Below are 27,982 nucleotides of genomic sequence, written 5' to 3' on the forward strand. Positions count from 1 at the left end.
TTTTCTGAGAAAATTCTGCAATTCTGAGAATGCAGAAGGGAACAGAATGAACAGGGATGCTGTGATGAACACAATCTCTTCAGCCAGAGGAGATGCATGCTTGTATGTATTGCTCACTTGATAGGAAACTCACAGATCAGCTCCCTTGAAGTGTCAGGTCAGAATTTGTAAATTCACCCTTACAACATATCTTGTTGTTCCATCACTATCTTGCAATGTTTACAAAACAGAGAAATTATATTTTCTTTTCTTGCTGCCATACATGATCCCTCAAGACAATACTAATGTAGACTCAAGCTCCCCAAAAACCAGCCAGTTTTGAAATCCACAGCCCAAGCCTCCCTTTCTACACCTCTCTAGATCAGACATTACTGTCCCCCACAATCAACTGCTTTTAATAGAATTCTACAATATCTAATCAGAGTGAAGAATCCCATGCTATTTTAATAGTCACAGTTGTGGGACAATAATATATTACTGCACCAGTGAGATTTCCAGTAAAATCCAGTTAAATTATTTTATTGTACAATTGGTTTTGATAGTAGTACAAAATATGGTTTCAAAACTGTATGCAATACAAGAAGTTACCAAAATGTTAATCTTAAAAAACATTTCCAATGGTAATTTAACATTATTTGCTTTTTAAAAAAATCATTTATCCATTTACTACATACATATTGTACAAATATATCTTCTTATACATCATTTACATTTCAGTAGTAGGCAATACCAAGTGTGTCCATCACCATCACAATTGCTTGCAGAGGATCCACGACCTCTTGCATGTTATCTTTCCTCAAGACCCAGTCTGGTTTAATCCTAGGAAAAGATCAGTGGCTTGCATTAAAATATTTCAGTGTCACAGCAGAAAGAGAAGACCAATTTTTAAGCACTTACCTTGAAACTGTTTTTATTCTTAGAGGAGTTACTGGAACAAAGGAGCTCCCAGCTAAGGCAGGGTTTGTTTTGTGCTTCACAAGTGTTCTCTCTGCATCCATCCTGTGTTTCCGAGCTGTGAGCTTATAGAGGCTCTGGATGCAAGGAACAGTTCTTGGCATGCCACGGATTTCCTGAGGAAAGAAAGGGGAAAACAGCACACAGTCAATACTGCAAGTTCAAAAGCAGCCTAAATCAAGAAAATATGAGTGTGTTCACCTTCTTGGAAATGCTTTTTTTTAAACCAGAGTTTAGTTGAAATTAATACTCCAGCCATAACAAGTACGAGAGAGAAAAAAAAATTACAAACACCACCAAAACATGCAAGAAAAGTATGTTAAATGAAACCACTAAACCCAAAACATTTAGGTCTTACCAAAGCTCTTTTAGAGTCCTTTGAAAGGATGGCTAGCAAACAACAGGTCTTTGTGAAAATGCTTCCTCCTTTCTCTGAAACTTTGTCCCCAGCTTTGCCTCTGTACATTTGCAGTAGGTCAAGCAAAGTATCTACAGAATTTTCAGCTTCATAAACTGCTCGAGTAGTTCTTTCATACTGTTAAATGAGAAAAAGACAAGAGAGCTTCTATATACAGATCTTTAAAGCATCCTTAGTTTACAGGTTATTAATTAGAGGTTAAAGGAAAAAGCAAAGCTCATATTCTCATATATAGAATAAACTCGTAGATGAACTGGTATCCAAGCAATACAAATCACTTCTGTATTTACACAATTGTAACAGATTATAAAACGGTGCCTTTTGTGCTTCCTCCCTTGTTTAGAAACCCATAGAATCTGATTCGATATTTATAATAAATAAATAAATTAGAAGAATTTCAGACAAATTTAAAAAATTGTGATACCTTGCAATGCCTTGAGGCCATGAAATCATTTTTTCACCAAAAGCCTTAATATAACTATTACAAAGTAAATAACTGGTTTCAAAACAACAGTGAAAATTCAGAATGTATTTTTATTCAAAAGAACTACTCTTGTTGCTCCAGATTTATTGAGAAATTTTGTGGATAAACAAGTACTACCATAAAGCAGCTAACTGCTTATAAACCTGCAAAAGAAAATATTCAAGTTACCTTTGAAACATTGAGCAGAACCTGAACTGAGTATCTGATCACATCCATGCATGGAACACTCCGGTTGCAGCTTCGAATCAGAAGGAAAACACTGAAGATTGCTCTGCTCTGGGCCATATTTTCACAACACAGTGGGGACAGCCTGGTAGCCACCTCTAAAACAATTAAAGAAAAACAAATAGAGAAAAGAAAATTCTGAACTTCGAGCAAAATAATTACAAACTAGGATTTTCTATATTTTTAACTAAAAGTGCAAAGTAAAAACTGCAATTATTGATTTAAGAAAGTGTTTTTAAAGCAAGTTTTAATACTCTAGACTAAACATTAAGAAGACAAAATGATCCACAGAGAACATATACTGATAATAAAAATGATAATAAATTTATGTTAGGTATAGCACTACTAGGACTGACAGAAAATTTCAGAGCAATCATACAGGAGTTCCTTTTTCTACATAACCATTTAAATATTATTTTTAAACCAATAATCTAATTTTAGTCTGGAAAACCCTCCATTATACCCTCTAACATTCACATTTTATAATCATGCAGAAAGCCTAAATATCATTATGAACTCTCCTCAGCTGAAAAAAAATCCAGTCTTTATCCTTCTGAAAATCCATGAGTTATAATAAAACAAAATACTGACCAAGATGCTTTAGTGCTGCAAGAATGTAGGAGAGATGTTTGTATTTTAGAAGGTGATCAATTGCAATTGCAGTTCTGTTGCCCAGCTTATTTTCTTCTCTGCTCTTTTCATTGGCCTTTATTAAACTGCACCTTAAAGATCTGGTTTTTGCTGTGTCAGTCATCTTTCTCCAAGAATATCCCCTCCACAATGCCTACAGAAAAGGAATTCCATAAAGAGAAAAAGTGGTAAAGGAGAGACAAGACAACTGAACTTTCATCACCATTCCAAATCAGTTTTACACAAGTCTGACAAAGTATTGAATGACCTTGGCTATTCAGTTTTAAGTCATTAACACTCAAGTGTTTAGTTGTTTATCTTTTGTTACCGTTAGGTTGGACGTGACATGCACATGTGATCAGGGTCTAAGAAGAAAAAAGGTTTTTAATCTGCGTGTTCTTTACCTTATATACTCTTAACAAAGTGTGATCTCAAGTTATTAACTACATCACAATAACTTATATTCATTGGTGCAAAGCAATAATGTCAATATAATTGGTAAAAGTTTTACAGAAATTTAACAAGACATGTATACACATCTACTTATGCACACAGTCTAGCTTTCAAAAATTTTCACATATCTTTTCTAATCTGTTTCTATGCTGATGGCTTTGTCTTCTTTTTTGCTATGGATACACTTGAAAATCATAAATTCTTATTTTTTCTATTAACTCTTGCAGGCCAGCTGTCAAGCCCCTTTATACTTTTTATCTTCAAATACTGGACTTTCAAGACAAAAGGCAAAAAAATCCACGCACATTCAGTCCACAAACTGAGTCATCTCAAACATTATCTGCTTAGTATTAATTCATGATCTGTTTGCCTTCAGCCTTCATGGCTAAATCGCAGCTGACGTGGCTTGCAATTTCACTGATAAAGTCATTGGAAAGAGGAAAGATATTTGCTTTGGTCAAAAACCCATGAGGAAAAAAAAACAGCTGATAAAAATAACCAACCCCAAAGCTGTTATTTCCTCACAAGAGACGCTCACCTGAAATTTCACTATCCCCACGGCCAGCCTCCTCCTGCGCCGGCGGGCGAGGAAGGCGCGGGCGCTCCTCTGGATGACGGCGGCGGCGCGGTGCCTGCGGCTCAGCCAGGCTCGCACGGCGCGCTGCAGCCGCACCAGCCGGCCGCGGTCCCGCACGAACCGCCGGCGCTGCGCCCGCGCCCGGAACCAGCTCTGCGCCAAATGGAAACACCCTTCTGGTTACTCACAACTCTTCCCCCAGGCTCCCTTTTCACACCCTAATGAGCGCTGATAAAAAGTGAGTGTTTTAACATGAGCTTTGACAGATACAGGCACTATAAACACCATCAGTCACAAATAACCTCCATGGCTCTGATTGGCCTTGGGTAGCTGAAATGCAAGACTGCAAAATGCAAGACTGCAGAATGAAATCTTAAATGCGAGCCACTAGTTCACAGAATTCAGAGGTTGACCAGGTTGGAAGAGACCTTCAAGATCATTGAGTCCAACCCATGCCCCAACACCTCAACTAGACCATGGCACTGAGTGCCACATCCAGTCTTGTTTCAAACATATCCAGAGATGGTGCCTCCACCACCTCCCCAGGCAGCCATTCCAGAACTTTATCACCCTTTCTGTAAAAAACCTTTTCCTAATATCCAACCTATATTTCCCTTGACACACTAGGGAAGCATTCTGAGAAGGGTAGAGGAGGGGACAGATAGAATGGCTTTCAGTTAGAAGGAACCTACAATGATCATCCAGACCAACAATCTGACCAAAGATAAAATATGTAACTCTCCCAATTTACACTTTTGTCCAGCACTACTACCCCCTAGGAGTTCTCTCTTGGTTGGCTTTTAAGGAGAACCACCATTCCACCTTTCTCATTTCCCAGCTCTGTTTCTTCCCTTCTATAAACAAAGAAGGGAGATAAGGTGTGCTAAATCAGAGCAAAAAAACCCTTTTCCATCTATTTTCTCTTGCCTTAAAGAGAAAATCTAACTTATGGGGAGAAATAACAGATTTTTATAAATGGAGAATTAGTAGGGCAAAGTTTGCCATGGCAGCCGTGACCAGAGAGCAGCTATTTCAGAGCTCCCATTTCAGCCTCTCCATTTATCCTGTGCTGGCTTCCCATACTGGAACTAAGCTAATGGTCAATTTGGAGACCTGGAAATAATTTTTACAATTTTGTAGTGTTGCAATACAGACCTGATTTTGATATTGTTTTTAGATAAGTAAAACCTGGTTTCATTGAAATGCTGGAACCTACACAGGCTTTGATACCACTGGCAGATCAGAAGCATCCAACCAAATAAATCACAGTATCCCAAGGGATTGTTCATGTAAAGAGATGCTCTACATTTCAGAAACTTTACAGGTTGTTATGTCTGACCTTTTCTACTTCCAGTAGGACATAAAGAAATAGGCTAAGACAGCACTCAGATTTCTTTAGCAAGCTTGATGGTCTGAAGGAAACAAACTTTCCTGTCCATTCTCAGCTTTAAAATGCTTAAGCCTCCAGAACTTGCTCAGCTGTGTGTAAGCAGCATTATTTAATAAATCACAGTCTCCCTAATTTAGCTTCATTTTCACATGTAAAGGAACTACATTGTCTTAATGATACAGCTTAGCTCATAGAAAACAAGTCAGACTATTACAAATCATTCAGCCTTAATCAGACCAACCTGTATTATAAGAACAGATGAGATTTGGGTTTCTGCAAGTTTTAAGGTGAGGTGAAGCCTGAAGGCCCTTTGAATTTTAATTGCTGAGATGTGATGATATATTGCTGCTGTAAAATAAAGAAGTCTCTTCTTTTGTTTCTGTTCTGAAATCTGTTGAAAGAAAACAAAATGGGGAACATTATTAATTTTCATACTCTGAGGTAGTTGGATATCCACATAAAGAACATAGTCCACAGCAATACACTATTAGATACTGAAAATTACCTCAGAACTAAAGTAAGCTACCACTCTGCAGCACTAGGTCTCTAATTTAAATGGTAAGACAGAGAAGTGATTGTAAGAAATATTATCAATACATGGCAGAGAACAATTTCACTGCAAGCCTATGTGTGCAGAATTATCAATTACAGGTAAGCCACAAAGATCTCAGAAGCTAAAACAACACCCAGCAGGGAAAATTTACTTTAGTTCTAAAGAATTGTAAGAAAAGGCTCTAACTGTGATCTATTCTGACCCCAACCAACACTCAAAGCAGCCAACAAGAACTTAATTTCAACACCAAGAAATCAAGTTTTCCTCTCCTTGCCAGTCACAATTAATGGTAAAACAGCCCTAGAGATACTTTACATCCAAAGCAAAGTTTAATTTGAATTATACCAACCTTTTTCCTGACTAAATAACCCCGGATAAATGCTTGCAGTTTAATGACAGCTCTTCTAGTCTTATTGTATTTCATAAATTGAAGCCTGCCTTCCTGCCAAGCCCGCAGATGTTTTTGGATAATTACAGCAGCAGCTTTTTGTTGAACAAATTTCCTTCTTGCCTTGAAACCTCTATATGCACTTTGGATCAGACATGCAGCCTGGTGCTTCTGAAAAAGATACTAAAAGAATGCACTGATAATTAAAATCTGTTCATTCATGTCAGGATCAATATACATTTATTTTTAGTTCTAGGGTTTTTTTCCATCATAAGAACAAAAATGAGAAGTACAAATAAACTCATACAGTAGCAGTTTATATAAAATGCACTTTCACAGTCTGGAAGGTCTTTTCTTTTACCTAAATGGGGTCAAAATATGGGCTTAATCTTTTGCAAGCAATAAAGTCAGCAGAAAATTTGGCATTTTATTTTGGTATCTGTATATAGAGGGATAATTCAACAATTGGAACTGTTCAAAATCAAGAATCAATCCTGTTGCTTAAAGCAAAAGAAGGGTATTTAATATTTTGGAGATTGAACACCTTCGATTTGTACAATCTTCACGCAGGTTCCACCTTTTCTACGCTTCTGCACATTGATGACAAAAATCGCTCAAATACACTGAAAACTTTTCAAGTAACCATGACACATCAGAGTGCAAGTGAAAACACACCTCTCTTAGAAGTCTCCTGGCCCTGTACTGCCTGTATGCCAGCTGGATCTTAACTGCAGCACTCCTGGTTGCCAGAAACTGCTGCCGGAGCCTTCGTGCAGTGCGGGTCGCTCTCCAGACTCTTTGGATGGTAAGGGCACAGGACTTCATTTGCATAAACCTAACATGGAAATGCAGTTTCAAGTAAGAAAACAGGGATGGTTTATGAAATCATTAAGACAGATATTGGGAAAGCACAGCTGTTCTCAACCGGATCTTGTAACACCAGAAAACAGGAATAGCCAGCAGCATTGGCAGAAAGACTGATTTTAAACGAAGACACCTTCTGGTTTCCTACAGGAGGTGTTTCCCTAACTTACTGCCAAAGGATGCTGGATAGGGACACAGCAGTTTGAAAGGCATTGGACAGACTGACATGCAACATGTCCATAAAAGGATATTAACAGGAATAGACAGGGATGTTTAAAAAGCAGGGATGCTGAGGGAGGACCTTGTATCACTGAACAGCATCCCCAACTGCTACTGCCATGGGACAGTTCAGAAGGAGATGAGCTACCAGGCTCATCTCACAGCAAAATAAACATAAACCAGTTTAACTATTCCATTGTGGATGAAAATGAAATAGTTTTTCAACCTACAAGTTGTATGCTGGAATTTTAACAATATCCAGAACATTTTTCTTGCAAAAGAGAGAAGTGAAAAAGAGATCAAGGCCTACTCTTACTAGAGCCCCAGTATACAAATTAAATTTGTGAAGGAGCTTCCATTCCGGGAAAACAATTAAATGTAACTAAAAGCTTGTGCAAAAGAGCAACCCCACCTGCACCAATAGGGTTATATTGGTGCACACATTACAAGGATGCTGCAGGGGCAGAGCCTGAGAACCTGAAAAGTTCTACAGAGTGCAGTGCAGCACTAAATAATTACATAACAAAAGCTTCAAAAGTGGAATGATGCATCTCAGATGGGGTATTACCGAGTCTGCAGCTGTCTGGCTCTGAAGTGCCTCTGGATAACCAGGGTAGCTCTGAGGACAGACATGTATTCCTTCCGAGCCTTGTGACCTCGGAACCAGGCTTGGATGACTCGTGCTGCTCTCATTTTGCTAACCCACTGCCTGGCTTTATAACCTCTGTATGCCGCCTATTAGAGAAATAAAAATTAAAAAAAAAAATCAGAACTGTTAATGGAATGAACAAAATTAAAAAGAAAAATATCACATCAACAGGAACAATTTTTGGCATTTCTATCTCTTAAATTCTAAAAAATTTAAGTTCTCACAACTAGAAGATGTTTTCAAAAACAAATGAAACATATTCAGGGAAATACCACAAATGCCACTCTTTAATATTAGTCTGCAAAAATAACTATATTGTGAAACAAATACAAAAGATTAAAACACCCAAACAGACACTCAATAAAAACCACTTTGATCATTACCTGAATTGTAATGGCAGCTTTTTTCATTTGATGGAATCTGCGTTGATCAATATTTCGCATCCGATGGGCTCTGTAGTGCTGCTGTATTAACACAGCAGAAGATTTGCACAGAAGATATTTCTGTCTCTGAATAAATCCACGGAAAGAGGCCTTCAAAGAAAAAGACAAACTTGGAATATTTCACCACTTGCATCATATAGGCTGGGAATGTTTGTGTATTTCTATACACAGCTGTACTCACTGGCTTGTTATAAAAAAAACAATTAAATAAACATATTTGCAATGTCAAAAGTAATTCTTTTTTTCTACCTTTTAAGGAAAGCAACTATCCTTACATTGTTCAGGATGTATAAGTTAAACATTGAGAAAAAAACTAAGCAGCTACCAATCCCCCCAAAACATGGAGGTGAGGAAAGCACATCTGATTTCAGTTAAGTAGAGCACATGGTCTCCAAAAACAGAGCAGAACCAACCTAAGACATTCTCATAGAATGCTAGAATGGTTTGGGTTGGAACGGACTTTTAAAGATAATTAGCTCCAACCCACCCAACGTTGGCAGGGATGCCCATTAGATCAGTGTTCTCAGGGCCACAAATCATTATGGAGAGATTATTTATTTCCCTTCCTTGATTTAGGGGAATTTCCCTCCTTACATTCCTCTTCAAAATGTCAGTTAGGCACTTTGATTAGTCTAGGGTCAATTAGTAAACCTAGGAAGACTAACATGATTGATTTACTCACAGCTTCCTAAACCTGAGTTCTTAGGAATGTAGCAATCATGGTTTTTGCCATTCATGGCACTTTATACCCACTACCAGTGCCCTTCTCATGAAAAGATCTTTCATTCATATTCCCATCAAAGAAAACATTCATAAAGCCATTAATACTTAAGAGGTGAAATTCAGTTGTCTTAAAGAACCTTATTTGTGTGTGCTGTGGTACTAAGCTTTACACATCTGCCTTGTAGTACACTTCAGAAACTGATTCTACTGTGGTTTTCAAGAATCTTTAAAACACCTACAAATGAAAAACAAAACACCCAAATCCCAGTACTATTCATTCAGAAGTACCTGAATTTTAATGGTGCTTTCTTTCATTTTGTGAAACCTCTTCCTTTGGATGTATCCTCTGACTGTGGCCTGCACAAGGACAATGTTCCTGCGGGTTTGTAGGTAAGCCATTCTCTGGTGCTTCACAGCCAGGTGGGATCGGTAGCGTCGCTGCAGGACAACTGCTGCTCTTTTATAGCTCATGTACTGTGACTGACATTTATGCATTAAGTAATAGGATTGCAATGTAACAGCAGCTGCTCTGAGCTGGATGTATTTTCTACGCTGCAGAGCCATCTGAAGAAAAGACTGAATCTTCCTTGCAGCTCGTAGCTGCTTTGCCGTTTTTCTTGCTTTCATGGCTCGGAAGGCAGACTGAATAACCACTATGGCTTGTCTTTGAGCCAAGTACTGCGCCCTCTGTGCACGAGCCCTGAGACACGACCGGTACCACCTCTGAACAGCCACTGCTGAGCTCCGGAGCAGTGCATAGCGGCTCCGGGCTCTCCGGCCTCGGAACATGGACTGGATCGTCACTGCTGCTGACTTCTGGGCAAGAAAGCGTCTCCTCTCCACGCACATTCGTAGGAACGACTGAATGCGCCGTGCAGCCACATTGGCTTTATACAACTGCCTGGCTTTCCTAGCACGAAAAGCAGCTTGGAGGCAAATGACAGCCTTTCTTATTTCTGCATAATTTCTCATAGCAGCTTCTCTTGCCATTTTGGCTCTGAACCTCTGCTGCGTGACTGTGGCAGCCCAGCACAGCTGTTTGTAACACCTACGCTGTACATACATGCGATAGCTGGACTGTATTACAACTGCTGAAACGTGCAAGAGTTTCAGATCCTGCCGTGCCCTCATGCCTCTGTATGCTGCCTGAATAACAAGAACGGAATTCTTCATTGTCAGATACTTCTTGCGCTGGTTCTTTCCTTTCAAATAGCATCGGTAGTAGTTCTGTATAAGCATAGCTGCAACTCTCATATTCTGATAGGCCCTTCTGTCCCTGAGCATTCTGTAGGCTGCCTGTATTGTACTGGCAGCTGAATGCATGTGCTTGAGACTCCTCCTCACCCTGACACCTCTGTACACAGCCTGGATGTGAATAGCTGCTCTGCGGAGAGAGTGGTATTCCAAAGCATGCTGCCTTGCCAGAACTAAAGCTCGGTACCTTCTCTGAAAGACAAGAGTAGCTGCTTTAAGGGAGAGGTATCTCTGACGTTCTCTGAAGGCTTTGAAGTTTTTCTGAAGCACAGTTGCAGCTTGGTGCATTTCTCGCTGTTGTTTTCTCACTCGCATGTCTCGAAAAGCCCTCTGGATACAAGTTGCTGCTTTCTTCAATGAAGTGTAATGCTCTACAGCAATTTTCCTGAGCCTGTGGGCTCTGTACCTCCTCTGTATGAGCTGGGCTGCCCACTGAACTCTTCTGTAATGACAGCACTGCCTATACATTCGGTAGTTTCTCTGTATTATAAGTGCTGCCTCATGTTGTCTCTTCAAGAAGCATCTTGTTTTCATTCCTCTGTAGGCAGCTTGAAGAAGTAAAACAGAATTGTGCAGTTTTAAGTACTTTTCTCTGTCACGCTTCCCTTCTCTGTAAGCTCGATAACGTTGCTGTATGATTACTGAAGCAAGCCTGAGTGCTTGATAAGAAGTGTAAATTTTATGCATTCTTACCATTGCTTGAATAACTGTAGCAGCTTGATGCATTTGCTGCATTTTTTTCCTGACCACAAATCCTCTATAAGCGGACTGTATGATAACAGCGGCATTAAGGAGAGAGAGATATTTTTGACGCTGAATATTTGCTAGTTTTGTTGCTCTGTATTTTCTCTGAATTACAATGGCAGCTGACTTAATGGAAAGAAAACGTTTTCTTTCAAGGAAAGTTCTAAACCTTCTTTGAATAATCACAGCCGATTCATTCATGGTTCTGATAAGCCTTCTTGTTTTCATACCACGGAATGCAGCCTGGATGTGCAGTACAGCATTTTTCATAACCATGTAGTTGTGAACTTGTGCATCTCTCTCCTTACAAGCACGGAACCACTGCTGAATCTGCCTTGTTGCAAGCAACAACTTTCTGAAATCCCTCTGTTGTTTGTGCATCCGATAATAGGACTGGATTATTGCTGCTGACTGGTGCATAGTTTTTAAGTCTTGTCGGACTTTCATGCCTCTGCAAGCAGCCTGGAGGATAATAACAGACTTCTTTAGTTCCAAGTACTCTTTGCGTTGTACTTTACCTAAACAAAACGCTCTGTATTGCCTTTGGATTCTTATTGCTGCCATTCGCATTGACTGATACTTTCTGCTCATGCAATACATCTTAAACGTGGCTTGGATACAAACAGCTGCTTGGTGCATACACTGCACCTGTCGCCTCACTCTTACACCTCTGTAAATCGCCTGCACTTGGACTGTGACTCTTTTTAAAGACAAATACCTCTGCCTTTCACATTTAGCATGAGTAACTGCACGGTAACGCCTTTGAATGGCTACAGCTGCAGATCTAAGTCTTTCATATTCCTTCTTGACCAGGTAAGATTTGAAGGCAGCTTGTATAGTTGTAGCAGCTTTGTTTAGTTTGTTCAGTTGTCTCCTCACACTCATCCCACGGTAAGCAGACTGCAAGACTAATGCAGCTGCCTTGGTTTTTAGATAAACTGCACGTTGGGTTTTTTTCATGCAGTGGGCTCTGTAATATTTCTGAATCACCAAAGTGGCTTGTCTTAGTTTCTTGTATTTTATTTGATTTATGTGCATTCTGTAATAGGATTGAATAATTGTTGCGAGATGATGTTGCTTCTGAATGGTTTTTCTCACAGCTTTCCCCCTCCATAGTGCCTGAAGATGCACTGCAGCATTTCGCAGCTGAAGGTACTCCTGCCGTTGTCTCTGGCCTAGAACCTTGGCTCTGTAATGCCTTTGGATGGTTAGCACAGCGTGCTTCACAAGCCTGAATTTCTTCACAGCCATGATTTTTCTGAAGGTAGACTGTATCTTAGTAGCAGCAATGTGCTGTCTTTGAATCTGCTTTCGCACCCTCCAGCCACGAAAAGCTGCTTGTAAAGAAAGCACTGCTGCTCTAGTCATTAAGAAGTTCAGTCTTTGCCTCTTACCACCCTTACAATTTCTGTACCACCTCTGAATCATAATGGAGGCCTGAACCATTGCCTTGTGTTTCACTCGTGCAGCATGAGCTCTAAAAGCAGCCTGAATTTTAATAGCAGCTCTGCATTCAAGTTTGAGCTTTTTGCGTGTTTTATAGCCCCTGTAGGCTGCCTGTAAGCACACAGCTGCTTTTCTAACTTGCAAGAACTCTTGCCTGTGACACCGGGTCTTTCTGCAGGCACGGTAACGTTGCTGAATGACAGTGGCAGCACTACAGATGCTTAAGTACCGTTGCCGGTCCCTCTTCATTCTGTAGAAGGCCTGAAGTAATATTGCAGCCTCCCTCCACCTTTGAATTTGTTTCCTGACAAGACAGCCTCGAACTAGAGCCTGAATTCTTATGCAACCTCTCTTCAATTTCCTATAATCTTCTTGAAACTGAAGAGCATGTCTCCGAGAGCGATACCTTCGCTGGATAAAAAGCGCTGCTTCCCTCAGTGCACAGTAACGCTTACGGACCTGCCTCATCTTTACCAGAGCTTGGATCTTCACCGTGGCCTCTCTCAAGGTTTTAAATCTCTTCCGGGCAACGTAAGCACGGAAAGTGGACTGAATTTTGATCACAGATCTCAGGATACAAGCCTGTCTCCTGGCCTGCATCCCTCTGTAGGCAGACTGGAGAACAACAGCAGCCAGGCGCACCCTCTGGAAAGCTGCAGCTGCTTTTTTAGCAGCCACGTGTGCCCTATACCGGGTTTGAATTACAGAAGCAGCATTTTTAATCTCTTTGTATCTTTTTACTTGTTGGTATTTTCTCACGTGTGACTGCAATGTAGTAACAGATTTTTTTAACTGCAGGAATCTTTGTTTCTCTCGTTTCATTCTCCACAGTGATTGAATAACACACGCTGCTTTTGCTTGCCTGTACAGCTCTCGTGCCTTCATGCCTCTGAAAGCAGCTTGGAGAACTATCACTGCTGCACGCTTTTGCAAGTAGGACCCTCTCTCACTTTTGCCCAGTTTATAAGCTCTGTAATACTGCTGAATTGTCACTATTTTTGCTCTGCGCTCCTGGTAAACACGTCTGGCCAGCTGACACCTGTACCAAGCCTGAATCTTGATAACATTTTGCTTAACATGTAGATACTGCTTCAGGTCTCTGTGCATCCTGTACCAAGACTGTATGACAAGGGCAGCCCTCCTTCTCTTAGCCAGTTTTGAAGATTGCCATTTTCGGAAAAAACTCTGAATCACCAAAGCTGCTTTAATTTTCTGCTGAATTTTGTATTTTCTCCATCTTCTGAATGCAGACTGAATAGTAAGTGCTGAAGACTTTAGGATTTGGTATCTTTGTCGATCTATTTTTGCCAACTTAGCTGCACGCAGATGTCTCTGGATTGTCACAGTAGCCCAAACAATTTGTTTATATGCAGCAACAGACTTCACCATCCTTATCCTTGCTTGTACAAAAATAACACAGTGTCTTAGCTGTAAGTATCTTCTCCTTGCAGAGTATCTCCTCCAATAAGCCTGCAAGTAAAAAGAGAAAAAATTTAGTATTTTCTTCACAGTATGTTAAGCATAAATGAGGACTGTCACCTTCAGACTTTGTAGGATTTCTTATTCCTATACTTACCAGAACCACAGAGTATTCTGAGTTGGAAGGTGTGACAGCTAACAGCTGTCCTGGAGCCCTCACACTCATAGACAACAGTAACTAGAACTGGACCAGTCTATGCCCGTAGGGAAAAGAAACAAACACGCCTAGGAAAAGGTACTGGGAACCAGGAGATTCAAATTCAAAGACACCAAGCCAATCCCTGATGAGCACAGACCCAGGCACCCATTGCCCAGTGAGCTGGGTGTAACCAAATTCAGCCAATTTGGACCAACCATGAGGGTGTTTGAAAGCCATATAAAAGGAACTGTACTCAATAAAGTCTGTTATTGCCATAGGAACTTTGGTGTGTCAAGTCACATCCATCCTCCATCCCAACTGCAACAGGACTGATCCACAAGGACTGAGTCCTAGACTTGACTGAATGGCCCAGACCAGGATCAAATCCATGACTATAGTGTTGCTGATGCCATGCTCTAACCAACGGAACTCATCTCTGGGTCTTAATACCTAGGAAGTCAAATCCAGAAATCTATTTTAAAAAAAGAAAAAAAAGCAAAAGCTAATGGTTTTTAAGCATTTTCAATTCTGGGAAAAGCCTCAATTTGCCCTGGCAACAGCAGATTCCCTTTTATACTATGCGATAAATCAGCAATTCTTTAAAGTCCAGTCGGACAATATTTCACTTCTGAGTGAAATATTTATCTTTGGGTAATGGTGCTGAAAGGATCTTGAGAAACTGAATTATCTGCCCAAACTACCATTGCCATGTCTGCCACTTTGAATGTGCTCACTGCAGGTGACATAACACTAGGAGAGTAATTTAAATTATTTTTTTTAAAGCTTCTTTAAGTAATGTTCAGCAGCTGCAAAGAAGAAAATCAACACAATCTCATCAGTCCTTACATTAATGTTTAATGTCCTGTGTTTTAAATGCTTATGGTACTCCAAAATATTCACCAAGAAGGAATAATTGTTAATTTAACAGCACATTACCATCCCTCCCTAGAGAGAAAAACTAAACCTCGCAAAAGCAAAAAGGGGAAAAATAATTTTAAAAAATTATATTTCATGAAAGCATTAATTGCTGCAAGCAGCACAAATGGACCTTAGTGAGGCTCTTTCTTAGAGGTTTCAAGGGGCTTCCTTGCTGTGTAATCATGCTTAAATTGTATTACCTGAATGACTGTGGCAGATTTATTTCTGGCTTCCTCCAGTTTTGCCTTTTTCAGATTGAAGAGAGTCCTCCTGGCCAAGTATCCTCTCCAGTGCTTCTGGATGAAAACGGCTGCATTCTCTCTCCTCAGGATGCGTCGGCGAGCCAAGAAGTTCATTGCAGATTTCTGAATTATCCGAGCAGCTCTGTCTCTTTCCTACAAAGAGTAAATTTCCACTGAATATTACCTATGGAATTTTCACTCAATTTTTTTATTTGAATAACTATCCACATCAATTTCATAAAATTATACTACATATGCATATATTATAAGATTAATTAATAAAAATAATGCCTGCAATGTTTAAAGGGTTTTGGTTTTGATTCCTTCTTCCCTACCAGCATCTTTACTATTATTTCAAAAGAGTTGTAAAGGGAGAATTTTGTCATCATTGTTAAGGTTGGGTAGATTTTATACAGTAAAGAAACTGGAGATGAAAAAGTCTAAATAGAACCTCTGTCCTTTTCCACACCACAGATTCTCAGAATATGTCACTCAAATACTGTTTCAACATCAATATGTAACCCAGCACAACACAGACAACCTTAAGGTGCCACAGTTTTAAAACCTTCACTAAATCCGGTATAACCATCAGAAAATCAAGATATAGAACATAAGAACTCATGAAATTCAATTCAAAAGACTGGTGAAACTTGGCTCCTTAACAAAAATAGTAAATCCATGCAGAAGTTTAATTACTCTGCTCATCTTATAGACATTAATAGGGATTAACTATTCCTCTCGTTTTAAGCAAGCAGTGCAACTATTTTATCTTTGAAATAGTGGGAGAAGAGCTTAAGGGGTGACACAAAAAAAATAACAGTAGCCTCTAAACACCTGTAGGTACTTCAGAAGCCTAAAAGAAAAGTGGAGTTTAGTAGATTACACCACCAAGAAGGCCACATATTTTTATAATAGAAATGGCACTCATTAGTTTAAATGCCAATGTAAGTCCAACAGACCTGTATTTTCCATTGAATTTATATTATCTTTTTTCCTTAATGTAGAAGCTATGGATATTGCACAAGCAAAGAGTACCTGAGAGAGTTTCAGTTCCCTTTTCAGCCTGTACTTCCTCCAAGCAGCCTGAATTAAACGAGCAGCTCGGGTTTCTTGGCGAAGATCGAGGAGCCGTGAACACAGAAATGACAGGTAGGTGATAACAACCTGCAGAAACACACAACACAGCAGCCTTTTGTAAGGCTGTACAAAAGAGCAGGACACATTCACATGAGGGCAGAACACGTTTATACCAACTCTGAAGGCATTTTTACCTTCTCATCAGGAATTGTATTTGACATGTCTGCGTGATGAATCATTGCTGGTATCCCGCCTAGGTCAGAAACTGCAGCATTGATCAGCTGGAAGTTTTGCTTTTCATTGTCCAGAAGTTCCTTGTATAGGACTGAGGGAGCTACAGCTTTGTACAGATAAAACATTAGTCAAATCAAATTGTGCAAAGAAATAGATTTAATATGAACTTCTGTACATCAAATAACTCACTTTGATCAAATGTTTCTTCCACAGCATTTAGAGAAGTGTCAGACTCAGATGAGGAGGAAGAGTTTAGTCCCACTGTAACAGTTCTTGAACATTCTACAGTTTGAGTTGTTCGTTGGCACACAGCTTCCAAAGGTATGTAACAGGGGTGATAGTGATGAATCAAATAACATAATACTCTGCCATCTGAGAAACACACTGTGAAATTTTCCACCTGTTAAATAAAATACAAATTCCATTCATTTTTTGTACTAGTCAATTGGTATAAACTGGCTATAGAATTCTTCTCTTGTACCTTTAAATGTGACCAAGTGCAAATTATTTTCTAACAACAAAATTTTAAATAGCTAGTAAAAGGCTCAGTAAAATTCCACAAACAATTCCCATTCCAGCAAAAAATGTTCAATTTTCAAAAAGTATTTTTATGCGCAAGACTAATTAGAAGGGGAAAATTTTTTCACAGATTTGTTTAAAAAGAGAGGTGCAGCTAAACTCACAGAACAATGGTTACTTCAAATCAGATTAAACGAAGTGCAGAAGAATATTTACAAATAATTTCCATTGACTTCTACTACATATTTAATGGTTTGAAGAAACTCTGTAAAGGATTACAACAGCACAGGGGGTACTTGAGGAAGTGTACACAAAACTATTTACCTTGATATTGTAAAATCTACAAACAGCATTAACCCATGCCATCAGCAGCTTCACATTTTCACTGTAAGTCTGAGATGAGAAGTTACTACTGTCTTGCTGTACTCTAAAAGAATTTTGAGATGTCTTCATAGCACCCAATAGTGCTTTTGTCTTATGTGTGTTCTTCAAAAACTCAATTTCTTCTTTTAAATGTTCCACATTCAGAAAAACATCCACCTGTTAGGAAGAAAAACAAAAAATGGACATCTCAACAGTCTGACATGTCCTGCATTACAGCTGCTGGATACAGTGCTTTAGACATGGCATTTTAAAGAGAATCTACACTCATTTCTTAGCAGCACCTGCCTCACAATCAGTAGTGGATAATCTGGACTTGCCAGCATAGATGGCAGATAAAAACCTCTAAATCTACCCTTTCCACTGTTCTGTGTAAAAGAGCTACTGCATTAGTTAATAGTTGGGAGAAACAGGGCAATTCCCTGTGTAATTTCAATGTGCTCTCAGAGGAAACAAAAATTTCACTGTCCTGCCTGCAGTTCCCCTGAATCCATGTACCAATCCTCCTCCTTTAAGGGATTCCAGAAGGACTTGAGCTGTTGGAGAACAAGCAGCATGGCCACAGGGCTTGGATAAAGCCCCTACTCACTCAAGTTATTTCTCTGATCAAAAGCAACGCAACTGTGACACATGCATCAGAAGAACTAACTGAAGGAAGTTAAGTGGTTAATAGTGCAACAGTACTCAAGAAAGAAAATAATTACATTTGATTTTTATTATATTGTCTATCTTAGTTATAGTTCTGTGGCAGAAGTCTTTAATATTCTTGCTTTACATATACTTAATTGCACTTACATTCCTGACTACTTAGTGAAATTCCACCTCAATTTTTATCTTATTCTGCCTTTCATAATGTTATGTTCCTTCCAACTGGATTTGTCAGTTGGACACTTATTTTTAAAATACCCTCTGACTCAAGTTAACTCTTAAAACAAATTAAGAAAACTATTTTGACTTCCTCTACTAACTTTTGAAATGTCATTGCAGTAATGCCTAAGAAATCTTCATTCTTATTTCAAGGATGTTTCATCAACAGTTTCAGATAAAAGTAAGAAAAGTAGAAGAGCTATAGCTTCAGTTTATATTGCCTAGCAGTGTAACCTCAAAATGGCCTTTTCAGTTATTAAGAGCCTACCTGCAGTTTGCAATCAACATTATTTTACTTTTGAGTATCAATTCTGCTACTCTACAGCGTAAACTCACCTTTTCCCAAAAACCTGAACAAATGTATAAGAAAAAGCACAGTTAAAACATTATCCAAGCTGTATTGTTAGGGAACAATTAGCAGTTTACTAAAGTTTACATGGAGCTTTGAATGCACAAAGCAAATCATTTCAGTCTAAAATTCGATTAGTAGAGGCTTTCACAGACATCAAATATTCCTGAAAGAGTGGTGTTTTCATTATTACTCCTTTTTAACTAGCAAAAACCAAACAAAATAATCAATTGAATAGTACCTGGAAGGCAAAGACAATTTTCCACAGCAGTGCTAACGTTCGTTCCCTGTGTCTATCCACAATATCCCTGGAGTCAATTGAAGCACCTATCAAATAAAAAGGGATTAAAGTGTGCAGTAGTTATTTGATGCGCTTACAATAACCCTGATTCCTAGGCCTCACCAGTTTCATCTTTCAAGTGCACTCCTCGCTCTTTAAGGACATTGAGAGCAATATCCACATTATGCATCTTCTGTAGCCGACTGATTGCAGGAACTCTCAGCTGTTTTGAAAGACTCCAGTTTTTGGTCAGAAGCTCCACTGTTCTCCTAACAAAGGTAATTGCATGGTTTAGTACCTCTGATGAGCTCACATTAAATATGATATAAAAGCAAATAAATATTTCAATAGAATTCTGTATCAACGCACACAAGACGAATGCCACATTGTAAGTCCACAGCCAGGTTTGTTACAGCAAAATCAAATTCATCCAGTGGAGTCTGAACATGGCTGACAGGCAGTCCTAGGAAACCCAGATGGCGGGAAAGGTCACCCTCACCACTCAGGAAGTCCCGGGAAAATGCAAGCAAAAGGTCTTTGCTAGCCTAAAGTAAAAACAAACAAAAAAAAGAAATCTTAACACTACAGTATTTGTCAATCAGAATACAATTTTCATCCCCTGTACCTTGTACATTACATTTCATATTTCCTTGTCTAATTCTTAAAATTATGTGGGTTTTTAAAAAATTATTTTTAGCAAGTCACATAACTTTAACTTTTGTCAGATTTAAAACAATACAAAAATTATACACTGAGTCTTAGGACAACAATGGAGGAAGACATCAAATCCCAGCTCTCACCTTGAACTCTGCATCCTTACAAAAGAGGCAGGGGTCATGGTCAATCATCCTGGACCGTTTGGCACAATCCAGAAAACAAACCAACAGCAGCAATTTTTTCAGTGTGAATTTTGACAAAGCTTCTTCATGACCTGAAACGATAGAACTCAGTAAGTGATAGTTTAAAAATGAGGTGCTACAAATGACTTGTTTTGGAAGCAGTTGTTACCTTCCCGGTAAAGGTGGGGCACAACAGGATGTCTGTATTCAGCTGCAATGTCAGGGCTCCACAGCAAGCGGTTAAGGATAAATATTGCTAAACCCATAACATCACTGTTACTCTCCAAAGCTATCAGTTCTCCATAAATAGTCTAATATGAAAGAAAGGGAAAAAAGCAAAAATGTTAAAAGTTACCTTAAATACTATGTAATTTTGTGAACAATATACATTATTGAATCTCTAAAATAATGAATGGAAATTGATCTCTATCAAACAGTTTTCAAGTGAGTCCCAGAAAGGTAAAGCCAAAGGCAATTGCAGAAAATCTAAGTTTACCCCATTCAGAAGATCTAATCTCATTTCAAAGCATATGATCATCCATGTCTGAGAAAACAATCAGGAATTTCTTTAAATTTTTCTCCATTTTAGTAAAGTGAAACTGACAGGAAATGTTTTTGTGTTATTGGCCATGGAATTAACTTCCACTATTCCTGATTAAATATTTTACTACTTAATAAGGTAATCACTTTTTTAAAGCAAGTATTTTGTAGCAATTTAAAACATATGCATCATGCTATAACTGAATTGAACCTACCTGAATTAGTATGATAGACAATATAAAGAAACCCAAAACAACCTCTACTAAAAAAATTGCTAAATGTCCTTTGAACTTAGATTACAGACTTTACACAGTGAACTTACCTCCAGACCTATACGCAGCCATAAAGGGTTGTAAGATAAAAGCCAATTAAGGACTTTCTGCCTCTCTCCTGCAAGACAGCATTTTTTAATATTAGATCCAGCAAACATTTCAGATTAATGCAAAAATTTCTATTAACCGATTTCAGATTAAAAAAGTCAGCGTGTGAATAGCCCTTTTGCCACCCCGGGTGTCAGTCTCTTACCTATGTCTTTCCAGAGGTGCCTGTCCCTGCGGACCAGCAGGCGCCGGCTCTCGATCTCCCCCTCGAGCCTCCGGACGGCCCTGACCATGGCTTCGCAGGTGAACAGGCGGCAGGCCTCGCGCCGCAGCCGGTTCAGCCTGCGCCGGGCCGTGTACGCTTTCAGCGATGCCTCGTCCTTCGTGGGTGCCTTAGGAAGGCTCCTTTTGTGAAGGGTCTCTTCCCCCAGGATAAGAGCAGCTGCATTTACTGTTTAAACATGCACAAAGAGCAAGCACTTACATCTCAAATAAAGGTAGCGTTGCACACATCATTGATTTTTTCCTCTTGAAGGTGAAGTTTTGTTATTTTTATTCTGACTGATGATTTATCCTTCAGGAAGCCTGTCAGCTGTTGCACTATACATATGTTGCCAAGTACAAGAATACTAGTCTATTAAATATAACAACACTCAAGAAATAAGTGAGCAGTGCTAGGAATTCAGTTTTAAGATTAATGGTTCCACTTTTGGTTTTTCCAAATGAAGCTAAAGATAGCCTACTTTTTGCTCTATCCTTTTCATAAAGTGCCAGCTATAATATTTTCCAGCAGGTGGGGATTCCCCACTCACCACCCACTGAGAAGTGCCACAGCCACACATTCCAGTGTATTCTTGGTGCAGTGCACCCTCCCCATGCAGGGGTGTGTTGTGCTGAGCTTGCCATGAGCTGGTGAGCCATCCACACTGATCAGAAGGGGGAAAATATGACAACATGACTCTGAAAAGGTTTAGTGTGAAATGAGTACTACTACTTGTTACTGTTAATAAGTATATTACATAAAGCTTGAGAAAATGAGAAGACAAAACTATTGTACTCTTACCTTGTGAGGTATTTGTTTTTACATTGAAGTCATCGGGGGTAAGTACAAAATTTAACCACCAGGTGAAGCCTCGCTGCTGCTTCTCCTTCCAACGTTCATCATAAAACATGTTTTTAGCAGCAAAAGGCATTGGGTGCCTAGGAATGACTAAAAAAAAAAGTAAAACAACAAAAAACTTTAGTTTTTGCAGTTCTTGAAATGTTAGATAACCAATATGCATTTAATTCTGGAAATTAAATGCATAATTTAATTTGCTTTTGCTTTTTTGCTTTTAATTTGCTTTTAATTTGCTTTTTTTTAATGCATAATTAGATTTGCATAATTTAATTTAACTGCTTGACACTCCATTTAGCTCAACAGCCAAAAAGGCAAATTGTTAAAATCTTCAGTGACTTGTGGATCAGGGATTATTAAATAAACTTCAGCCACAAAACATGGCTTGAGTTGTCACAGCCCTAGAACTAAGACAAGATACCTAGAACCCAGGCCATTTGCAATGGAGTAAACTCAAACTGAACTGGATTACATCCAGGAAGAACCATTTTATAGATGCATTTTTCTGGTTAGATCAACTTAGTATTGTTAACTCTGCAAAATTTTTTATCTTGTTGGGATGAAAATTTCTCTTCTGAGGTATTCTGTTGTTGCCTTGAAATGTTATCAGATATGGAAGAGGCATTTAACTGACAGCCATCAGTTAAATCTGTTAAAGCTGGGAGCTTTAAAAGTCTAAAAGCTCTAATACAGCTTTTAGACTTATAGGCTAACCTAGAAACCAGTAACATTTATTTTTTGCTGACCATGTGCTGCAACCAATTTTCTTATAAGTAGTCAAAACAGATCACAAAAGGTTACACACATTGTTCCACTTAGGTATTGATTCATTTCAGATACCATCTTCTATTTCAGTTCTAAGCAGTTAGGTCTTACCTGGCAGCAGCAGTACAATTGTGACACTGTTCAGTGTTGTACCAAACACAGGAGTCTGCCTACCTGTTTTCAGTGGTTTCACAAATGTCAGGTGGGACTGGGCCAATCCAGGGACAGGTTTACTAATTCTCCTGCCAGCTTTAGGTGTCTTCTGAAGTGAAGAACCTACAGCATTAACACACAATTATCAACAGCAAATATGTCAGTGAAAGTTAACATATTGAAGTTTGTATCACTTCTAAATTACAGAACTAGACTAATTCCCCATGAACCATTCAAAAGATACTGATGATTTTAAAAGGGGAGGAAGGAAGGTGTGTGGATGCACGGAACTGGTGAGCCCCACTTCTGTGCCTGGGAATATCATGGAACAGATCCTCATGGAAGTGATGTTGAAGCACATGTAAGACCAGGAGGCGATTGAAGACAGTGAGCATGGCTTTACTAAGGGCAAACTGTCCCTGCCCTGTCTGGTGGCCCTCTGTAACGGAGTGGCTGACACAGTCAACAAGGGAAACCAGCTGATGTCATCTGCCTGGAGTTCTGTAAAGCCTTCCACACCGTCCCACAAGGCATCCTCATCTCCACATTGGAGAGATGGGGATTTGGAGGGTGTACCATTGGGTGGGTAAGGAATTGCAGCCTGAGGTTGTGGTTCATGGCTGTAAGCCCAGGTGAAGGCTGGTGCTGAGCAGTGGCCCTCAGGGACCTGCCTTGGGACTGGTGCTCTTTAATGCTTTATCAGTGACAGAGAGACTGAGCACATCTGCAGGTGACACAGCTGAGCTGTGCAGGTGACACAACAGACTGGGAGAAGAACCCAGAGAGAGAAGCCCTGCAGAGGAGGAATCAGGGATTCTGGGGATGAAAAGCTGGACATGAGCCAAGAGTGTGCACTCACAGCCCAGAAGGCAAACTGAATCCGGGGCTGCCCTTGTCCAGCCCATCTAGGTTTATCCTGATTGATTATTAGAAATAACCTGGTAGATATAACACACCTTTTCCTGCTGCATATCAATACTTCAGCACATTGTTTTTACACAACCCATCTTAAGAAGCCTGACATTGAAGTGCACTACTGAAAGCCCCAAATCAAATCCAGATCACAGAACAGATCACTTAACTGAAGAAAGTAGTATGTGCTATTTTGATCTGAAAGCCATGATTCATTTTTCCTGGTAGTTAAATTTTGCAAATTAAATGCATCTTTAAGTCCCAGGCCCTCATTCCTTTCACATTCCAGAGCATATTTGGGGTTGGAACAGTTAAAAAACCGAAAATAAACTGAAATGCAAGTGTCAGCATTTTCTGATCTCCAAGCAATAAAGTACTGGCAAACAATAAGGCAGAGAGAACTACACAAGGCTGACTAACCACAGACAGTAAAATGCAGGCAGAATGAAAAAGACAGAGGAACTTCTTCACTGGAAGGGTGGTTAGGAATTATCACAGGCTGCCCAGGAAAGGGGTAGAATCACTATCCCTTAAGTGTTGAAAAGGTGCATGGATGTGACACCTAGAGTTACAGTTTAGTAGTGAACACAGTGGTGCCAAATTAATGGTTGGACTCAATGTTCCAAGGGATCTTTTCCAACCTTCATGATACTACTTAAAAATATGTGACAACAGCAATGGAGGCAAACACTCACAATGTTAAATGTACAAGTGACAAATCTTGTGCCATATCTTTCCAGAAAATCTGATTTATGTAACAAGGTCTCTGCTCAAGAGCTCTTAGATACTTTATCTATTATTGTCCTTAACAAATTTACACAGGAATAAAGTAAATTTGAAGCCAATTGCATAACCAAAACTCCAACTTAGTTTTCAGTTTTTTCAAACACAGATACCTAAAAAATTGCAAAAGCCCACATTTCAGAGATATGAAACATTGCTGGCTGTTGCTAGATAGTTTAGTTTGCTATATACACTTCCTAATCAAAGGATCTTTAAGAAAATGGTAAACGAAGGAAACACTGCTCACCAGCTTTCTTCCTCTGCCCTACTCTCTCTCCACTGCTGGGTTTGAAGGCCGATGGTCCTCTGGTTGTGCGTGTTTGATTGTCCATGCTAGAGGTAAGAGCTCTTTTTCTCTCCACTTCTTCCACAAGCACGGGAGCTGTAACTTTACCATTTCCTACAAATGCTTCACTCTTCCTCTTACGACACAAAGAAGTTGATCCAGTAGGAGATGAATTTACCTTGTCAGTGTGACACTTATTTTCAGATGAAATGGGAGCTGCGACTGGCAGCTGTTTAGATCTTTCTGCTTCCATTTGTCCAGGCACCACATCAGCACATCCTGTTATTGCTTTATTAAGGCATTTTTTAGATTTTGGCTGGCGTGTTTCTGTTCTTGTTTGTTCAGCAGCACCACGCTTACTTTTTATGACAGTGGCAGAAAGAATTGGACGCTTTTTTGTTCGCTCTCTCTGAGAGGGATTGTCAGTCTGAACTTCCTCTGCAGAAGGAAAACTGCACTGATCTTCCTTGGGTTTATCACAATCAGATGCCTGTGATTTTACGTTATGCAGCACAGAGACTTCATTTAAGCTGTGTTCTATGTGAACATGTGTTTCTGTCTCTACACCTCCATCTTTTTTCCATTTTACAGGTAGACATCTCTTAATAACATAAGTCTCTGTGGTGGATGATATTAATGCTGCCTCAGGTTTAGGAGTCTTTGATGGTTTATTTGACAAATTGTCCTTCACAAATTGATCAGGTGACAGAATTGGAATAGGCTGTTCTATTACATCAATATCCCCTTGATAATTGTCATTTACAAAAGCATCTGGACTTAAAATTCTCCTTGTACTTAAAACAGGCATGGAGCCTGAGTGTTCTGGAGTGGAAACTGGCGAGAGTGTGAAATTAAGAACCCCTCCATCATCTGAAATTGGCAATTGTGCTAATCCAGCAGAACTGGAGGCACTCTCAGGTTGCAATTGGTTGTGCTCAGTAACACATTTATTGATGTTACAGCCGTCTGTCTCGGGCAACAACTCCTTGTTTCCAGAGGCAGCAATATCCCCAAATGCAGTAGACCTTCTCAGGGCAAGTGGTGTGTGAACAGTATTGCCGTGCTCCTCTGGCCCGGGGGCAATGGGAGATGGAGGCAGCTGATTCTCAGAGCCAGCGAGAGAGCCCTTTCCTTGGCATGCAGCATTCTGCTCTGTGCTCTGATTCTCACATGACTGAAGGGGACTTCTAAGTCTAGCCACCTTCTGAGAAACTTGAAATGTTTTATTAACATTTTTTATTTCTACAGTACTCTTCTTAGCTTTTATTGCAGATGTTCCTGAAGAGTTCTTCTTTTTTAATGTTTCCCAAAGACTCTTCTGAAAAAGAACCATACATAAAAGTTAGTGTGCTGGCTTTCTAAATTCTTCTACATGTAAAAGTAAACATTATTAGCATACCCATAGCTTTACAGTTTTAAGAAAACTGTAAAAAGAATTCTTGATCAAAAATTCACAATACCTTTTTCACAGGCTTGAAAACCATTTTTTTGGTCGTGTTTCAATTTTATTCTTCAAGCTGTAGTTTATCAGTACCTACTTTCCAACCCAGCCAAAAAAAGTTGAGGACAATGCACAGCATCATTCCCACAGCATCATTTATCACTTTATAGTCCTCCTTCACTAAATTTTCTAGTAATAAAACAATATTTGCATCAGAGATGCCAAAGTAACAGAATAGATACAATAAACACACACTCACCTTTTTCTTTGGGGGCTGTTCAGCAGCACCAAGGAGCACAGCTTGATGTTTTACAACATCATTAACAACAAAAGTCACCAGTTCTCTGATTTTTCCTTCTTCTAATGGTGTCCACGTGATAGAAACAAATATTCTTTGTCCTGACTATTGGGGAAAAAAAAAATTTAATATTGAGCATTTAGGTACACTTTGGCAACACTGAAGAGCAAGTAATCAACCAAACAATGAGCAGTATATAGAATATATACTATGACAACATTAAATGATAAAAAATTGTTAAATATTTAAATGTCATTTTTCCCTCCTTGGCATGTAAATTTAAGAAACCCCTATTAAAAATGTTGTCTTACTGAAAGGATTTCTGAATCAAACTACAGTGGAAAACAAGAAAGAATACATATAAATATAACACACAGTAGAAGGAGAAGGTTCGAGAAAAGGTGGGAAGAAGAAATTACATAATTTTTTGCATGTATTAACCAAATAAGTCCTCCAGAGTAACTTTGAGAGAATTACGGTGGGACAATATAATCAGAGGTTGATTAACTTAGGACCTTAGGTGACCCTAAATATAAGTGTAAATGTTTTTAGTCAAATTTGACATGTAAGTCTTTCAACAAAAAGTAAGACACTGCAAATTATCATGGAAGTCATGAAGCTTCCTATTCATCAATTCCTAGAGGAACACATCATTCAAGCACTTTGCAGTGACACTTCACCCTGGTTTTATAAGCCCATTGGTGCAAGAGATGTCCAGAGCGTTTATAAACTCCTCTCTCACAAACACTCTGGACAGTCTAGATAATTGCAGATATATGTTCCTCTAAACGGTTCTTTTAAAAACTGGCATTGATTGGACTAGTCACAGTTTGCATTTCCTTAAGCATCGTAAATGTTTAATCCTATTTTAAGCACGCCTTGCCCTCCGTTGTGTCAGCTAATGAACGTGCAGAACAGTGAACCAGCATCCTCTTCCCTCAGCCTTTTTCCTGAACATACGCCCTGAAACTTTTCGACAGCTCTCTGTCTTTAGAACAACATTCCCGAAGAGCAGTTCGTTTCATTTCATTGTTTATCCTCACAGCAAACACCTCTCTGACGGAGCAGGTTGCAGCGCCCTTGCACAGCTGACAGCCCCCCTACCCTGAGGGCCCGGCCCCGCCATGCCCGGCTGCCACCGCCCCCGGGCCGAACCGAACCGCGGCCCGCACCGCCCTCGGCAGCTCTGGGCCCGCGGCCGCCCCCCGTCTCCTCCCGAGCCCCGGCCCTGCGGCCGCCAGAGCTCCCGCCCGTCCCCTGGCGGGTCCCCCCGTACCTCCACAAAGAAGCGGCGGCGCTCGATGCTGAAGCCGCGGGCAGCGGCGGGAAAGCGCTCGATGACCACCTCGGCATCATCCTCGTTGGGGTTGTCGATGCCCAGCAGGCGCGTGCGGGAGGCGCCCACACGCAGCCGGCCGAAGCTGAGGAAGGGCGGCCGGAAAAAGTAGCTCAGGACCAGCACGGCGGGCTCCTCATCCGCGTCCTCCTCCTCGCCGCCCCGCGGGGCCCAGCGCCGTCGGCCGGGCTTCTTGGCGGGGCTGCGGTCCCCCCCCGCCGCTGCAGCGACGGAGCCCGCGGCCATGGCCGGGCAGGCGCGGAGCAGCGGCTCCACACGGCAGTGCTGCGCCA

The 27,982-nt window shown here is 40.0% G+C and overlaps 1 protein-coding gene across 1 annotated transcript; it reads right to left on the reverse strand.

Moving 5' to 3' along the window:
* Positions 1-5: 5 nt before the first annotated feature.
* On the reverse strand, positions 6-27,966 carry ASPM (assembly factor for spindle microtubules). The gene is made up of 29 exons (XM_064720281.1): positions 27,630-27,966; positions 26,315-26,458; positions 24,576-25,932; positions 22,655-22,756; positions 21,662-21,808; positions 20,804-21,049; positions 20,601-20,668; positions 19,908-20,049; positions 19,700-19,830; positions 19,269-19,444; positions 19,023-19,168; positions 18,861-18,946; positions 17,347-17,562; positions 16,693-16,903; positions 16,464-16,609; positions 16,228-16,356; positions 15,151-15,345; positions 9,259-13,884; positions 8,188-8,337; positions 7,724-7,890; positions 6,748-6,907; positions 6,034-6,255; positions 5,373-5,522; positions 3,703-3,894; positions 2,673-2,865; positions 2,025-2,179; positions 1,313-1,489; positions 898-1,070; positions 6-819 (listed from the first exon to the last, which is right to left on the reverse strand). The coding sequence occupies exons 1-29, from the start codon at positions 27,933-27,935 to the stop codon at positions 714-716; spliced, it is 10,419 nt and encodes a 3,472-aa protein (XP_064576351.1). The 5' UTR covers positions 27,936-27,966; the 3' UTR covers positions 6-713.
* Between the last annotated feature and the right edge of the window lie 16 nt (positions 27,967-27,982).

Source organism: Zonotrichia leucophrys, chromosome 8 (genome assembly GCF_028769735.1).
Source record: "Zonotrichia leucophrys gambelii isolate GWCS_2022_RI chromosome 8, RI_Zleu_2.0, whole genome shotgun sequence".
In the NCBI taxonomy this organism is placed as follows: domain Eukaryota; kingdom Metazoa; phylum Chordata; class Aves; order Passeriformes; family Passerellidae; genus Zonotrichia; species Zonotrichia leucophrys.

What these genes read in the sequence shown, in the direction of transcription:
- ASPM (XM_064720281.1), bottom strand. Translation starts at nt 27,935, where the DNA reads ATGGCCGCGGGCTCCGTCGCTGCAGCGGCGGGGGGGGACCGCAGCCCC. An exon ending in GCCGCCGCTTCTTTGTGGAG is followed by an intron (nt 26,459 to 27,629) that starts GTACGGGGGGAC and finishes TTTCCCCAATAG; the next exon opens with TCAGGACAAAGAATATTTGT. An exon ending in GTAGATTTTACAATATCAAG is followed by an intron (nt 16,904 to 17,346) that starts GTAAATAGTTTT and finishes TTTATTTAACAG; the next exon opens with GTGGAAAATTTCACAGTGTG.